Source organism: Podarcis muralis, chromosome 5, assembly GCF_964188315.1.
Source record: "Podarcis muralis chromosome 5, rPodMur119.hap1.1, whole genome shotgun sequence".
Lineage (NCBI taxonomy): Eukaryota > Metazoa > Chordata > Lepidosauria > Squamata > Lacertidae > Podarcis > Podarcis muralis.
In genome coordinates this window covers 71,667,214-71,681,207 of record NC_135659.1, presented here as the reverse complement: position 1 = coordinate 71,681,207, position 13,994 = coordinate 71,667,214, and the positions used below count along the sequence as shown (strand labels likewise).

The following is a 13,994-nucleotide window of genomic DNA, read 5'->3' as shown; positions in this document are numbered from 1 at the left end:
GACAAAAAGTACTGCTGCACAAACAGACGAGAACAATCAGATCTATACTTACAGCTGAGCCTGGCTTCATTGGTATGGCAGCAGGGAGAGGAGTTAACACATGGCCACCCTGCAGGATAGAAACCCAAAACAGTCACAACAATACCAGGCAGTGGAGGAGAAGCTGAGTTGTTCCGAGGCACAGCAGGTAGCAGCAATGCATTTCCAAGCAACTGTACTTTTGCCATAGAAAAAACTGTAGCAAGTTTGTGGGCAAAAACTCAAAAAAGGTGGAATTCAACTAAGTTGTTGCATGTACAGAATGGGGCCTGCTTGCTCTGCATACCCCACACACCCCTAAATTGACTCTGGAGGATTGGGGAACCTGCAGAACAGGTTTAGGGGGCATGCAGGGTGAGGGAGGGGAGAAAACCTGACCGCCCCACGTACCCCACTTACCACTATATTGAATTCCACTCAAGAAGTGGTATTCATCTAAGTTTGATGCAGAGTAGACTCACTGAAATCAATGGGCATTACTTAGACAAGTTCATTTACTTCAATTAGTCTGCTCTGAGCAAAACCAAGCTGAATGCCGCCCAAAACCTAGTACTTGGGAGAGCGCAGGAAAATCCTAACAGGCAAATAGATCGTTCACAAGACACAAAGGGAACCAAGAACCAAATAACTCACAGTCTCTGTCTGCCAGAAGGTATCCACTATAGGGCATCTTTCTTCGCCAACCACCCTATAGTACCATAGCCAAGCTTCTGGGTTTATGGGCTCCCCAACTGTCCCAAGGATCTTCAGGGACTTCCTGCTGTACCTGCCATAAGAAGCAGATAGGTTTTTAAAGAGAGGGAGGAAAACTCCACAAGAAAAAAACTGGTTCGCAGTTCCAGAGCTGGCCCTTCAAGGAGAGTGCCAAGCAGCACAAGGAGAACATTGCCAGAAACCGACAAAAGCCTCCTGTCAAGAGCAAGCACAGTAATTGGGGTGAGATTCAGACAGACCTTTTCTAGCAGTCATCAGGGCTTAAACGAAGCACCAAGATCCAGTCAAGTATATTCCCTTCCCTCTTTTCTCACTGTCCTCCCCACATTGTCTTTATATGAGGGGTGCCAACTTAAATAAAATATGGGGGGGTAGGTAAGCCCCGCCCCATGGAATCAGTCACATGATGTGGTGTATGCACACCATTTAAATGGCAATGTCCATCAACTGGGGGGAAGGGCAACCGGCTCATATATTTTATTGGGGCCCCCGAAAGGACCTTGGCCCCTAGGAGTTGGCCCCTATGCTTCATATCTTATAGAACAAACGTAAAACAAGAACGCTGTTCCTGAGGAAAAAGCTGGAGGAATTAGCTTTGCTCTAGGGTTTGCTTTTCTCTAGAGTGATGCATGTTTGAGATTATATATTCCCCATGCTGGAAGGTTATTAGCAAACCCACTCTATGTTAAATGCTTAGAGTCTTACTTCCGGACATGTTCATCTCCATACTTCATGAGAAGGCGAATGGCAGTGGGTGCCGTGTAGAACTTGGTCACCTTGTACTTGTCAATGATGCTCCACATACGACCGACGTCTGGGTAAATGGGAAGCCCTTCAAACTGAGCAGAAAACAAGTCATTTAGCGCGAGAAGAAGAAACCCACCACCCCACCTGCTGCTTCCAGCAAGTGGGGTGCAAAACTTTGCAGCCCTATAATGCTTCTGTAGCCTAAAGAACGCTACTGAGCACAGAGGTCTTTGGGGACCATTCATGACTTGATTTGAATCAGCAAGACTGCCTGGCTCAAATCAGAAGAAGGTACTTGTGAAGAATGACAATAAGAATAACTTGACCAGCAATGAACCTCAGTGCAAACGAGGTGTGAGGAGCCATGGTCATCATCAGTGACCTAACTTGTTTAGCTGCTTTCTTGTCAATGAGGATGTTGCATGACAAGACCAATACAATTCAACCTTGATCAAGGCACTCAATACTTGGTTTGTGTAAGCCTGGTAAGGCTTCTAGTTCCCCCTCCCCCACCCTCATACAGCCCCCGCATACCACAGAACTTACTAAGACACTGGTTGCCCCATTTGCCAAAGGTCCGTATGTGAGGTAGGAATGGCCAGTTATCCATCCAATGTCAGCCGTGCACCAGTAGATGTCCTCAGGATGGTGATCAAATACATATTTAAAGGTAGTGGCAGTGAAAATCATATAGCCACCTATTGTATGTACAACACCCTGAAACAAAGAAAACCAGCTGGAATTAAACAGAACATTACTGGCTTGATTTCCATTATATGAGAAAGCATACAGCAACATTGGACTCAGCTAGATTGGTAAAGAAAAAGCGATTTACAGTGGTACCTCTGGTTACGTACTTAATTCATTCCGGAGGTCCGTTCTTCACCTGAAACTGTTCTTAACCTGAAGCACCACTTTAGCTAATGGGGCCTCCCGCTGCTGCCGCGCTGCCACTGCGCGATTTCTGTTCTCATCCTGAAGCAAAGTTCTTAACCCGAGGTACTATTTCTGGGTTAGCAGAGTCTGTAACCTGAAATGTATGTAACCCAAGTACCACTGTATATGTGTTGTATTTGCACTATAACATTGTGCCATCAGATGGCAGTGTGGGGTCCTGTTTTTCTCTACCTGTTTTCCCTGTTTAAATTTACAATGCATTTAACTGAAACACTACTTTGATGTGTCTAGTTCCAGCCATTTTTTTACTCAAGCACTACCGCATTGAACAAATACATCAGTAAAACTTCAGCATGAGAGAAGGAAACATATTTTTACTGTATCATTAACCACATTATAACAATAACATTAGTTCAATCACACACAAGGGTAAGCGGTATGACTCCCTTTTACAGGGAAACATCACCATGAAGTACTTTTCTTTGCAATGTTTACTTGCAGTGTCATAATTAAATGCAAAAATAGTGGCACCAATCCCAAACACAGCCCTGAGAGGTAACCAAATTAGTTCATGTGATATTTTTGTAGTCATCAAACCACTGACCACATAAATTCAGTAAAGTGAGTGCTCTGTACAGCAAGCAGTGAAATAAACACTTCAGAGATTATGCGCAGACTCTTATCTCGTGTGAATTTAAACAGATGTATACAAGGCTTAGGAAGCATATGTTGTTATGAAGAAAGCCTGTAATGTGTATATGTACTATGTATAGCAAAGACTAAAAAGTATTAGGCTTTCTGTGCCTCCTTCAATTATTTATGCCAACTGCTGCTCAATAATCAGTGAAAAAATACATGTGGCCAGTCCTGCACCCTGCATGTATTTATATACACACAATGCCACCACCCCAGAATTTCACAGTGGGCCACATGAACAGAACAAGTCAGACCACTGCTCCAATGGCATCTATTTTGACTGGCAGCAGCTAGGCGGGGTTTCTGGGCAAAGAACTTTCACAGTACCTGCTACCAGAGATCCTTTTATGGGGAGATGGGAGGGACTGAACCTGGGACCTTCTGCAGGCAAAACATTCTCTACCATTGAACTTTCCCCCTTCCAAGTAACCTAGAGCACCTGGAATACAAGAGGTCTCGTTACACTAATGTGTAATTAATGTTGCACTAATGTTACAATTATTTGTAGAGATAGGGCCCATTTCTGGTTCCAGACCAGTACTGTGAAAGCATTAAAACAGTAAGCATTTGGATCCAAAGCGTCCACACAGCAGAGTGAACAGCAAGCGAGTGTGACTTGGCAAGTAAATATTAACTCTTCACTTCATGCTTTGGCACAGGATCAGAATAAAGGAACATACCTTCGGTTTTCCAGTTGACCCACTGGTGTAGAGAATAAACAGTTCGTCTTCCGCATCACACCAGACAGGCTCACACTCCTTGCTAGAATTCTTCATAACGTTGTGCCACCAAAGGTCAACGTCTGAATTCCAAGGTATCTGAAGAAAACCACATAGTAAGAGGCACACATAATGCTTAAAAGACAGCAAGATGGTCGGAAAAACCCAGCTTTGGAGCTCTTGCACTTTAATTGATTATTTTGGCTTCTAAAGCAGAACTCTACTTCACCGTTTCAGCTTTTCTTCTATTTTAAAAAGCGTTTTCCTTTCTTAATAGCTGCAGAAGTACAACTACAGTGTTAACACACCACAATACCTGTTTAAAGGAGCAGTTCTGACCAAAACTGTGGTGTCATTAGTTCATCAATCCTAGTGATTCTGCCTTAATAATACTGATCTTATTGTTAAATGCTGTTATTTTTCCAAGTAGCAAACAAAGGCTACTGAACATCTGTCAGAGCCTAAGCAATAGCTACAGGAATGTAGTGCAGGAGAAAATATAATTATTACCAGTAATGCTGTTTATCGCATATATATAAACTTGATCTGCAAGTTCTTCACAGTCTTTCATCTATCGTCACAACAATCCAGTAAGGTAGGCTACTCTTACTTAAAGGCTGAAATACAAGCTTGCCCGAGGTCAAACAAAGTCTCTGGTGGGGGGTGGGTGGGTGAGAAACTATTAGAATTCTCTTAACCAACAGCCCTATGGATCAGGAATAATATTCACCAAGTCTGCATGCTTGGCTTTAGTGAATATGTAAGTCTATTATCAGAACAGTTGTGTGCACATCCTATATTCATATGCAACTATTAATAGTTTTTCCCAGTGTGTGTCTCCCACTGTGTTTCATATAATTATAAACCACTTCAATAATTTGTCTTCCCCTGTATGCATAACTGCATTTTCATCTTCATGTTTCATGAACAAATAGTTCTTTACAATGGGTAGCATTAGGAAAGCCCCTTAATGAATTTGAACAAATTATTTCAGTGCATTTTAGACAAGTCCTTGAATTTATGCAAGCCAGTTCAACTTCATCTGCTGAGACCAGAGCTATCCAAACCACTTCATTTTGAATATTCTGTGCATGTGCTGTGGACAAAAGGTGCATAAAAGAAGCAATTCAGGAATGGTAAGGAAACTCTCTCATGGCAGTCAAGAATGCCTAAGGGAAATACAAAGGTTTCTGAAATGAAGTACAACACACATTTTAACTCCTGTGCGTTCATGAGCAACGGCCCTCACCAGTGAAGATCAGCTGTTATCAACCATTTTATTCTTGCAATTTTTATATTCACCTTGGGGGCAATTGTGATGGAGACGAGGAACATAAATATGTTTTTTTTAAATAAAAATTAGTACATAAATAATAAATCCCCAAATAAAGTAGGTCTGTGTTATGATCCCCAGAGGGGCTATGATTCTGAGACACAATGATTTGGAAGAGCCACTTAGGGAGTTAATGGCAAAGGGATAATTATAAATATCACACTAAGGTGGCATGCAGCAAATCCACCAGAAGTTCCGGCATTTAATACACATGCACAGAGCCATTTTATATGTTCTCTTTATGTAAGTGAAGCATGGTTATTATACATCCATACTAAGGAGAGCAACATGAAGTTCTCCAGACGCTGCTGGACTACAGCTCCCATTATCCCTGACCATGCTGGCTGGGACTGAAGGGGGTTGTAGTCCAAAATCTAGGGGGCCACCATTCACCACCCCTGGCTTCAGGCCTTTGAGAAGCCCAATGGCCTGCAGCCATTTATTCTCAGCACAGGTCTAAGTGTCTGTCTATCAGCAATCTCATCACTGACTGCTTCCTAGTTACACTTTGCTACCTGGATGGATACATTAAAAAACATTAAGTTATGGAGAAACTATACACATCCATATTCTGGTGCTAAAAGTATTAATGTGGATGAAGTGCCATTTATTTATATGGGACCTAACTTCCAAAAGAACCTTTATTTGGTGTTCCAGATGAAGATGGTTGGAGAACAGCTCCCAAGGAGCTAAGCAGAAATCTCATTACAACGAACAGCTCAGCAACCAACCATTGGTGGGCAAAACGTAAACATCAAACTAGTGTTTCCTAAGCTGATAGGTGAAGTGGAACATTTTTGAAAGAATAAGCATTACCCACTCCAGAGGAGCCCTCACCATGTTTCTTTATGTGTTGCTGCTGCAAGTTTCCCCTTCTCAATGGAAGGGGGCCATTTTAAGCTACACTGGGCACAACTGGATCATTCAATTGCACCCAATATGAAGAAACAGCAGATTAGCTGTCCCCAGCAGAAGCTGATTGGAAGTAGACAAGGCTGGAGCAATGTACCTGCAGAGGTGCGGCAGGCGGCCTCCATGTGGGCGAGTGCTTTGGGCTCACAGAATTCTCTTATTTTTAATGAATATATCCTCTATAGCACACTATCAGTTCTCTCATAACAACAGTGCACCCTAGTAGGTATTAATGCAAAGGCAATGCTTATAGAACAGTGAGTCTGGATTCTTGAGTGTGTATCATGTAAACTGAAACTGCTACATAGCTCCTCGCCTGGTTACATCAGGCTTAACTATAAGATGATTTCAGTACAAAGCCAATATTGCAAACCCCACTTTGAAGTTGGCTTGAGCAAACAAAACAAGTCAATACAAAATAGTTTTAAAGAGTGATTAGGTGAAACAAGCATTCTTGTTGAAATGAAACAAATGCAGTGTTGTGTACCCAATTTTCATTGAATTTTTAAAAATCTTTGAAAATCCTAGTCTAGGGAGCTGATAGGTGGTGAGGTGGGGAAGAGAAACACAGTCAAAAGGCTGTTGTGGAAAGTTTGCGTAAGGCGTAACAGTATTTGTGCTACCAGGAACAGGATATCCTCATGCAAATTTCTGTAGGACTCTCACACCCCCTTTGCACAGCCTAACGTGCAGTGCCAAAGCTGGTAAATTTTTGGAAAGGAGCCATAAAGCCACCTTTCAGAAAAAGCAGCAGCTTACCTGTATAGCTAAGCTTTTCCCCCCTACACTTTTAACAAAAGAACATGTGAGTTGCAATTTTTGAATAATCTCCTTCCCTGTGAAGAACAGTGATGAAAGGTTAGTATTAAAAGCTGGCACAGCACCAGTGTGTCCTGTAGCATGTATTGAAGTCTACTGAAAAAAAATACTGAGTAAGTGTTTCAATACAAATCTTTCAGTGTAGTGCTATGATATGTAAGCAGGAAAACTGCCCAGGGCAAGGGTGCAAGCCCAGAATGCAAAATGTGGTTACATGTCTATGCTGTCAGTCAGCATCTGACTCACTGTCCATCTGGTGTGGGGGCAGCTGCCCTAGAGCTTGCACAGTTGGTAGGGCGTTTGGCAGGGGGTGTTAGCATGATGCTCAGGCTGTGGGGCACATGCTGCTGACCAGCAGGACCTCGCACTGGTTATGCGGTGGCAAACAGTAGTAACAGTCACTGCTGCATATACTAATGGATAGAGTGATAGGTGCATATTGAGTAGTATCTGCATCACACTGCCTTTGCCAAGAGGCTACACCTTCTGGAGCCTGTATGCGCTCTTTCATTCACCGCTCAAAGACTGTATCCAAATCCTTGCTTGGAGTGCTTACAGCTTGAGAAGAGTACACAGCAGTTAAGCATGAAGGTTACACAAAACCATGCTCACTTTCCAAATATCAAGCAACAAGCCAATTCCCAGAAAAGACAAAACCTCTGGAAAATAATATCAAGAAATTACTAGTAATAGAATTACTAATCAAGGATTAGTAATAGAACTCTCCTTGTACAGGAAAGCTGGTGGCAAAATCTTCATTCTTGTAGAATCGTTTTTCAACACAACTTTGCTGCAGAGGAGCAACCATTTTGATTGGATTAAGCCAGCTAAGAATGGGAAAGAGGACAATAAAGGCCGGAGCCACATCTCAGCCTGTTACATACAATAGTAATCATTTGGTACAATGCTGGTGGAAGTAGAGCTGGCTCAGCTGTCAGGGTGGAAGCATGAGACGGGCTACTTCACAAGCCCATAGAGCTGCTTTAAGGTGAAGAAATGGGGTCTGAGCACAGAACTCCTGGAAGCTGCACCAAGCCATTCAGTGTGTGAACATGCTGTGCATCATGTAACCCCGTTTCAGGACCCCAGCTGTGCTTATTTCCTAAGAGATATCACAAGGACCCGCATTCCTTCACCACCCCTTGACATTTTCTGTTGGTTTTGTGTAAAATCCCTTTTGCGTTTCATGTGCATATACAAGAAGATACTAAGAAAGTGTTAGGACTACAACAGAGTCACTGTCCCTCCCAAACAATCCCAGGCCATGGCATGTATCGCGACGCTCCCTTCCAACCCTTGGGACAGTGATGTCTATGACTAACATGCAACTGATGGAAGTGGGGTTAGGAGGCCACACTGTGCCGTGCAGCGAGAGTGAGAGCAGGTAAGTGAGGAGGAGTGCTGGAAAGGGAAAGCAGAACAGAGGGGTGCCAAGAGAAAGCTTCTGCTACACAGTAAATACCTTGGGATGGACTCTCTTTGAGCTCTCAGTCTTTTTTTCCTGTTAAAAATTCACAAAGATATAAGATTTGAGAAGTGGAAGAGTTGTGCTAGGGCGCCTATACCTTTTAAAATACCATGCTGGCAAGGAAAGACATGATGCAGCTGAGAGGGTGCACATCATGGCTGCAGAAGCGCATCTTCCTGGATGCTAAAGATGAGCTGCAAAGCATAGGCTCAGGCAACGGGTCAATCCCTGACAATGCTTCTTGGCTGATTCCATTTCAGAGCTTTTCTTCCTGCATACAAGAGCCCAGGCTGGTCCTCTAGCCTGTGCTTTCCAGTGCAGGATGAAGCCATGGAAAACCAGTTCTTATACTGCTAAGGTAACACAAAAAGGGCATCTGCAATAGGCTTCTAATGAACTAATGCAAAACAGCCAAAGAGAAATGGGTTTTACTCAGTGCTCTGCAGAGAGCCAGATCAATGTGAAGACCAAGAAGCTGAACAGGTATAAAAAGGGGGCAGAACAGGATTTGCCCTAGTATGACGTGTCCTTGCTAGTTCACTAAAAAAGGAAGCAACTTTCATCAATGCAGCCATTGTTAATACGTTGCTCATCAAACAATGTGAACAAAGTATTCACTGCCCATACACTGGCAGTAGTTTGTTCCATCGCTAGTCTGGATGCAGGTTTCTGAAATAGCTGAAGCTTCTGGACCAGAACCAAGGGCAGAACCACATAACCTCAATTCCAAGCACTGTTCACGCTAGGCATTACAATATATTGTAATACAGAATAGCCTCTAGAGAAGGTTCACTTGGCTCTCCAACAGGATTGTGGCTAAGTTGAAGTATCTCCAGTACAGAAACCTGGCACCGGAAACCTCTGCACTTACAGAAGCTATCCAGAAAATATTATTCCTTCTTATTCCCCTGGTGCTGTGATAAGGGAATCTAGTTAGCACTGTGTGTTTACAGGAACAGCACAAGTGCTGCGGAAGGTAGTGGAAAGATAAACTGATTAGTTTGTAAAAGGCAAGGTGGACATTGGGTTACAACTTATTTGTAAGATAAGTAGGATGGGTCCAAGCAACAGTGAAGTGCTCTGGGAAGTCTGCATGGCAAGGGAGAATGTTACTGTGCCAATGGATTTGCAACCTGAGGGTTTCCCAGATTATAAACCAACAGTAAAAGCAGGAACTATCTCAGAGTTATGTTCAAATTAGTTCCTCTTTTTTTGCAGGAATCCATACAAACATAACAGAAAGACAGATAACCTTGCTGTAGTACAAGATGAATAACTTGTTGCCCTCCAGATATTGTTGGACTATTGCTCCCATCAGTCCCAGCCAGCATGGTCAATGGTCAGGGATTATGGGAGCTGCAGCCCAGAAACCTCTGGAGGGGCATAGATTCTGCACTCTTACTGTAATGGAAATACCTGTGATTCCCATCCATATTCTGATCGTAAATACAGCTTGCATACTGCAAGCTTTGATAAATTTCACAGAAAAAAAAGCCCTGGTCCCATCTAAACCTAGTTCAAGAGCATGGTGAGAAGCCCACCTACTGCTTATTTCATCGCGCAGGTGACTCTGTTAGTGTGCTTGCTGCTCTCACAAAGACAACTTAATGCCTCAAGTTTAAAGAAAATATGCACACAAAAATGTCCTATTTTCAGACCTTTAATTGTATCATGGACTAAACACATGATAGCTTTTAGATTTCTATCTGTGGTGGAAGTAACAATTCTGCTATGTAAGTGAGAAAAGCCCCATATGTCTTTTAGCACCATATAAGTTTTAAAGAATAAACTTTTATAGAATGGCAGGAAACTGGGGGTGGGGAAGAGTGAGGATGAAGTGTAACTTTGCTCCATTTTTCTGTTTTCTGCTGAAGGACCTGATGATAAGTCTCATGATCCAGTAGTGAAGCTTGCCCAGGAAAGTAAACTTTTAAAAGCACAAATCTTCGGCGGCAGCGATATCACAGGCACTATCCAGTGAGTGGGTATGATTATTATACAGCCATATCGCACATAACAATCTCAATTGCAAGGCAAGGGCTGTTTGGAAGAAAATAGCATTTCTTCCTGGCAATGCTAAACAGTTCTGCCCAGTTCTCTACAATGCACCAGGAGCAAAGCAAATCTTAACTCCCGATGGCAGAATAATTATAAACATGCAATCATCTCTCTCAAATAAGGAAAAGCTGCTCAAGCCCTTAAACAGGTCCTTCACCCATTTACAACAGGAAACTCACCTGCACACTCTGGCAGATTCTCTTGAGAGGTGGAGACTTGCTGCTTGGCCCATCCAGCACCAGTTCTTCCCTTCCTAAATGCTTGACCACAATGCACCTTCGCAGAGGGGCATCCCTACAAGGAGAGGGAAGATGAAGTCATGAGCCCAAACTATTTTAATGGAAAACACACAACAATTCCAAGAAGAGAGTCTAGGTCATTTGCCTGAGCCCACCCCTCTTGCTAAACCATGGGTTCCAAACACTCTTCCAAACAGAATGTCTAACTCTTGTATGCAAACAATGGTTTGTCAGTTCAGACACAACATTTAACCATAGGTAAGCTTTCGTACCAATGGCTTGATGATGTATGAACTGAGTCATTGAAGTGGGGATATGTTTTGACTTCCTGCCCTAATTAATTGTTGACAAATATTTTGTGCTGGAAAGTCAGCAACTTCCATTTCAGAAGTAGTTAACCAGATAGGGGAGAACAAATGCTTGCAAGAAAGGTTATTATAGTTCTAAACAAAATGCTGTGGGGTGGACAGAGTGAGCATCTTTCAAAAGGAGTGTATGTACACGGCATATAATTTCCCCAGATTTATTTCTATCCACACCTCTGTGCCAGGGATGCTATAGTGTTTAAGACCACAACTGCATGCGTTTACATTCACAAAGAAACAAATACTTTCAAAGGGAGTCTGACTTACTTGTCTTTACATTTCTGCAAGGCGTCATCTGCTATCTGCTTCAGGTTAATCAGCTTATCACCTCTATAAAAGGCATCTACAAAGAGTAAGCAAATCATTAAACTGGCTCACCAGAACAGCCTGCAAGCACTTGAAGGTCACAAGAAGAAAGGGATAGCTTGGTTTAAAGGAAAGGATGGAAAAAGTTTGCTAAAGTGAAGACCAATCATGGTCACAGTAGAGGCCTCTATGGTAAGGATTTGAAGTCTGTGACCCTTCATATGATGTGGAATTCCCTCTCCTATCAAGTCCAGCCAGCATGGTCAATGACATAAGAATATAAGAATAGCCTACTGGCTTGCAAGTATGGCATCTAGAATAAGAAATCAAGGTGATAAACAGATGAGAAGTGAGTGGGAGTATTTAGGGGATTATTTACAAAAAAATGATCTCAAATATAAATTCCAGGTACGGGATACCTTGTGACCAACAGTTGATAATATAAAAGTTATGTCGATGTGAAAAATAAGGTGAAGGAATTAATGTATATGCAGCTAAGCAAGATGTACAAATAACTGTCATGCAGTGGTGGGTGGGGAGTCTAAAAAAGAACTACTGTATAAGAATGGAAAACGATGTAATTGTAAAACTGAAAATCTAAAAAGAAGAAAAAGAATATAGCCTGCTGGATCAGACCAATGGCCCATCTAGTCCAGCTTCCTGTTCTCACAGTGCCCAACCAGATGCCTGTGAGAAACCAAGAAGCAGAACATGAGCACAAGAGCACTCTCCCCTACTGTGGTTTCCAGAAATTGGTATTAGGAAGACTTGCTGCCTCTGACGGTGGAGGTAGAGCACAGCCATCATGGCTGGTAGACCTTGATAGCTTTCTCCATGAATGTGCAATGCTGAGAGTTGCACTTCAACTGCAGGCTTCCCATCCCTGCTCTAGGGAATAAATGAAACCTACCTTACTGAAAGAGCCTCAGGTTTCAGTGCCTGCCCAGCACATTTTGCTGCAAAGGACAAGATGGCACTCCCATTCAACTGGACTGGCAACTCAATCTTACTTAAATATTTGCAACAGGACAGTGCCCACCATTTCACCCAAGAACAGCAGGCTACTTTAAAGGGTGCAGGACAGGCTGTGTGCCACACATAGCTCTGGCCTCCAACTGAATGGAGATGGTTGGAGAGCTCCACAAGAATGGCTGGGTGACGGGTTGATGCTCCTCCTGAGGTGGTTACATCACTCTGTCTAATGGTAGGGCCAACCTTGTATGTTTACAGTGAGCAATAATCTTGGAAGTCTTCTATGGGGAACAATCAGAAGGAAGAAGATTTTACATGACTTTCCCCTGTTTTAGTTTGACATGATGTAGCAAGTGGCAGGAGACTAATATACAGATCTTGGAGAAATTGATTTATTGTGTTACAAAATTAAACAGAAACAGTTTGAACTGTTAAGTTAATACATGATTTCAGAATGTGGAAATTCCTTTATTTTTCTTTATCTGGCATGGAAAGCCAAACTGAATGTCAAATCATGAACCAAGAAAGCAATCCCATGCCTATCAGCAAGAATATTATTGGCACAAAGATGGAAGCAAGAAGAATTACCGACAAAAGAAGATTGGAGGATGAAACTGATGGACTATGCAGAACTAGACAAACTTAATGGGAAGAATTCGAAACCAGCGGGACCAGAGGTTCACAGAAGATTGGCGTAAATTTACGGACTATTTGAAAAGTAGTTGTGATGACCAGATTACATTTGTAGGTTTGCAGGAAGTTTTATAAGGGAAATAATTGGAACTATTGCTTTATTGAACGAAATGGATGACATTAGTTATGATAATTAAAGCAATATGAAATTAAGAAATGCAGAACAAATTATAAAAATGGAAGATCACCAGAGGTGCTGATGGAAGTCCAAAAAGATTGTATGAGATGGAATGTATGACAACTATTAAGTTTGAAAATTAAGGCAGCTGCATAGGATTGCAGCCTAAAAACTGTATCCCGACCTGCATCCAGGAAATCTGACACAATTTTTGAAACCACTTGTAGCAACAGAAACCATCAAAGAAAGTGGAAGGAGGCTCTTTCGATAATGAAACTCCACCTTATCAGGAAACGGATGTATTGCCCATAGCTTGTGCCCTGACAAAACATATCCCTGGACTGCAGTTCAACCCAGTAATAGCTCCTACCTAGTAAGAGGAAGAGCATAAAAAGTTGGCTGAACATGGGGTGTTTTCATTAAAAGGTCAATCTTGTTTGCAAAGTATTCTGATAAGATTAAGGGCCCTGCAGTTTAGAAGAGAACTGTTTTACCTGCAGTGATGAGAAGTGAGCAGTGGGAATCAAGGATCCTTTCACAAAGGGATTCTGCCGAGAAACCTGCAAACTAAAAACAAGAACACACGGTTAATCACACTTGCAATTGTGAACAGGGACTTAACGAATGGCACTTTTACAATATATTAGTGCCATAACGTTTCCAAAAGGCTATTCTAGAGTGCTCTAGAGTTCCTTAGATGATTATCAAGGTTTTTTCCAATGAGAATTGCAAACATATTTCATTGAAATATAGTTTGCCCATGGCTACCAGTCTTCTGCAATGTGCAGCTTTGCTGACACCCCCACATGTACAGACCATGCCTTGGAACACTCTGCAGAATCCTCTGCAGTGCTCAGGGAGTTGGGTGGCAAATGTCAACATGGAAAACATTCTCTAAA

The 13,994-nt window shown here is 42.4% G+C and overlaps 1 protein-coding gene across 3 annotated transcripts in view; it reads right to left on the bottom strand.

The window, feature by feature from the left end:
* The window catches only part of ACSS2 (acyl-CoA synthetase short chain family member 2), a 52,606-nt gene that overhangs the window by 11,171 nt on the left and 27,441 nt on the right, over window positions 1–13,994 (bottom strand). For 2 of the 3 annotated variants that reach the window (XM_028734849.2, XM_077929193.1), the window contains 9 exons: window positions 13,590–13,662; window positions 11,274–11,349; window positions 10,582–10,696; window positions 8,339–8,377; window positions 3,774–3,911; window positions 2,047–2,217; window positions 1,459–1,592; window positions 673–805; window positions 53–109 (listed from right to left, as the gene is read on the bottom strand). In XM_028734849.2, the coding sequence (XP_028590682.1) occupies window positions 53–109; window positions 673–805; window positions 1,459–1,592; window positions 2,047–2,217; window positions 3,774–3,911; window positions 8,339–8,377; window positions 10,582–10,696; window positions 11,274–11,349; window positions 13,590–13,662 (936 nt within the window). The remainder of the gene's footprint in view (window positions 1–52; window positions 110–672; window positions 806–1,458; window positions 1,593–2,046; window positions 2,218–3,773; window positions 3,912–8,338; window positions 8,378–10,581; window positions 10,697–11,273; window positions 11,350–13,589; window positions 13,663–13,994) is intronic. The other variant, XM_028734850.2, reaches the window with a different exon arrangement.